General features: G+C 42.3%; 1 protein-coding gene across 1 annotated transcript in view; it reads left to right on the top strand.

Annotated features, from left to right (window-relative positions):
* Nucleotides 1–2927, top strand: part of LOC101858536 (spermatogenesis-associated protein 13) — a gene marked incomplete in the record, with an annotated part of 13854 nt that extends 10927 nt beyond the window's left edge. Inside the window, 1 exon segment of the mRNA XM_013090038.2 lies at nt 969–2927. Coding sequence (XP_012945492.1) covers nt 969–1132 — 164 coding nt within the window.
* Between the last annotated feature and the right edge of the window lie 45 nt (nt 2928–2972).

The following is a 2972-nucleotide window of genomic DNA, read 5'->3' as shown; positions in this document are numbered from 1 at the left end:
CATGTGGTTCACATCTACTGGCTTGCATCTTTGGTGTAGCAATTTGGTGTTTCACCACCACGCATTGGAAATATGAGTTCAACTCCCATGTGGGGATGTTTTATGTCTAGTATCTTGATCTGTCTGCTGGGACATTGAACCCCTCTCACTCTCAGCCCAGATGGCCCTTACAAGAGGGGTTGAAGCAGCCCGTCTTCAAAATTTTGTGAAGCAATCTGAATCCTTGGAGACTCTTGAATTTGGATCTAGTTCTGTTTATTTGTCATTTTCTTTTTCTCTGAGGTTTTAGAGAATCATCATCTTCCTTTTTCTTTTGAGATGTAGCCTGTTCAGCCCGGGTTGGCCGATTTTATCAATATCAGAGCCGACTGCTGTCTAGATAATCCAGGCAGTGTGGACAGGCCTTTGTCATGTAATCCACAAATGTGGATGTTTTTGGGACATTTCACTTCCTTAGACTTACAAACTGACATTTTTGGCCGTTTTGAGTAACTGACCATGAGGGCAGAAACCAAATGTTCTGTCTGCTCTATCAAAATCTTAAGATTATTCAGAGTTGTTATCGAGATATTCAAAGGACTTCATTCGAAAAAGCTTGACATGTTGTGAAACTCAAAATCTTTTACATCAAATTTCTCAAAACTCGGTACTAAACAAACAGAACTTTGTAATTCTGAAGTAGCGGTTTGTTCCGTGTTTGGGTTTATGATTTCTCCCTAGCAGTTGGATGGAGGGTGCTACTGGTAGATCCTGCTTCTTTTCTTTTCCTCTGTTGTTTTGTCTATCTGTTGAGCTGTTTCCCTGCTCTATATGACCTTCATTGCATCGATGTGCTTCTCTTTACGTAAACTTGAAAGATTTCTCTGTCTTACTCGTTGTGATGTTTGGTGGTCTGTGAGTGATATAGATCTAGTAAGAAGGTAACATTTTCTTTCATCCCCTCTCTCTCTTTCTCTCTGTCCATCCAGGTAAAACCCGATTTTCCCGCACCAACAGCAGCTCAACGCTGAGCTCCAAGAACCAAGTGGCGGCCTTCGCGACCTTGCCACGTAAGAGTCGACACAAGGTCAAGTCGGACAGCACCATTAGCCAAAAGATCAACTGGTTCTTTCTAGGAAAAGGGAAGTTGTAGCAGTCCTCAAGACAAACCTGGACGTTCCAACGACCTTGAGCTCTTTCCCCAAGAGGAAGCTGTCTTTTGAGAGACCTTGACCTTGCAGCCTCGGAGATGAAGGAATCACAAAGGCAGCTAAACAATGTCACAGCACACGTGTGTGGGTGTTGGTGTGTTGTGGCATGACGTACCAGCTGGCATGACATGACGCAAAGAGTTGTGACAGAAGCATGTCTGTTACTTCCCTCTCCTGCCACCTGTCGGCTTGACCGGAGCTGTCAATACAGAATGTGACATCTCACAGACTGAAGCAGCTGGCTGATCTATCAGTGTGCAAACAGACATCGTCGACCTGTGCATACTTGCATCATCGCTTCCCCAGATGACCTCAAGCACAGAACCTGCCCTCAGCTGAGACTGCTTTTAACCCACTGACCGGCATTCGACCCACTGACCATCCCACGTCTAGACCGGCCCACATCTAGACCGGCCCACATCTAGACCATCCCACTTCCATCTCGACCAGGCCACTTCCAGATCAGCCCACCCAACGGGAACTATCTCTGTGGTTACCGAATCCTTCAGATTGTGACTGCCAGCGATCTGTGGAAGCTTTTTCCATGTCTCTGTCCAAGGTGGCACCCTACGGGACATAACGTAACAAGTCCAGCTTTTTGGACACTTGGATCTGTCATCTTGTTTTGGAAAGAATCTGGTGCTCTCCACCCAAGACATATATATATATATATATATATATATGATGAATTCTGACGATTTTGGTCAAGTTGAAAAGAAGACAGAATTCCCTTGTATTTGATATTTATTTCAAATGAGTCCAATTATGTTTATTAAATAAACAGCATTTCAATATTGGAATGCTCCACTGCAATCAAATATTTGACTAATATCTTTATATCAACAGACACATGTTCTAAAGTTGCTAAAAACACATTTAAAAGCATGCTTCATTCAAGACTTTAAAATCAGTTTTCGAACATTATATGTCATTAAAGAGTAAAAAAGCCAAAAAGAAAAAAAGAAGAAAAAGAAAATGATAAACTTTAGACACAAATGTCCTTGTTTCACTTACCCTCAACATACCTTCTCAGACAAGCCCTCTCCAACTTTCTCTTGGAAGGAAAAGCAGAACGAATACTCTGTGCTCTTGGCCTTTTGCCCTGTCAGGGGAAGTAATGAAAGGTTTCCCTCTCTATTACGCTAACATGTGCTGTGGAGTTGCTTCCCTTGTTCAGTGAACTGGCAGTTTGGGACCACTATCTATCCTCAAGATCAAGGACATTCTTTTCGACAGTCTGAGTGGGACGTCCAAATCACAAATCACAGAGGCAAAGACTAGCATACCTCTGTCATATAACCAAATGTTTTTACGTCAACGTACAGTGCAGATGTAGAGATTTACATCTGTCATGCTAACGATTGTGACGTAACCTCCCCTCACATCATCAATCCTGTCATCTATCCTGAAAGACCAACCAACACACAACTGTCACAATCCGGGAACCAACCCAAAGATTTGATTTTTTCACCAATCTGTACTCTCCCGATATAGACTCAAAGATCATGCTGTAAAATTTCTGCTGCTTATCAAACCTCCACCATGTCTGTGTGTGTGCTTGGGTGAATGACTTCAACATATTATGGTGCACGTCCCACTCTGACAGTGTATCCACCAAATTGGGTCTCACAATTCTTTTGCTGTCTGTAATAAGTTAAGTTATTCACTTACAAGTTACAATTTATGGTACCGTAATAAGTTAAAAAGAACATTCTACACACAATTTTGAGCAATTCTGAAAAATGATAATTTAGAGGAGAAAAAAATCATTCTCCCCCTCCC

Source organism: Aplysia californica, unplaced genomic scaffold (assembly GCF_000002075.1).
Source record: "Aplysia californica isolate F4 #8 unplaced genomic scaffold, AplCal3.0 scaffold01119, whole genome shotgun sequence".
Taxonomy (NCBI): domain Eukaryota; kingdom Metazoa; phylum Mollusca; class Gastropoda; order Aplysiida; family Aplysiidae; genus Aplysia; species Aplysia californica.
Note: the sequence above shows the minus strand (reverse complement) of the source record. Positions and strands in the feature narration are given on the sequence as shown.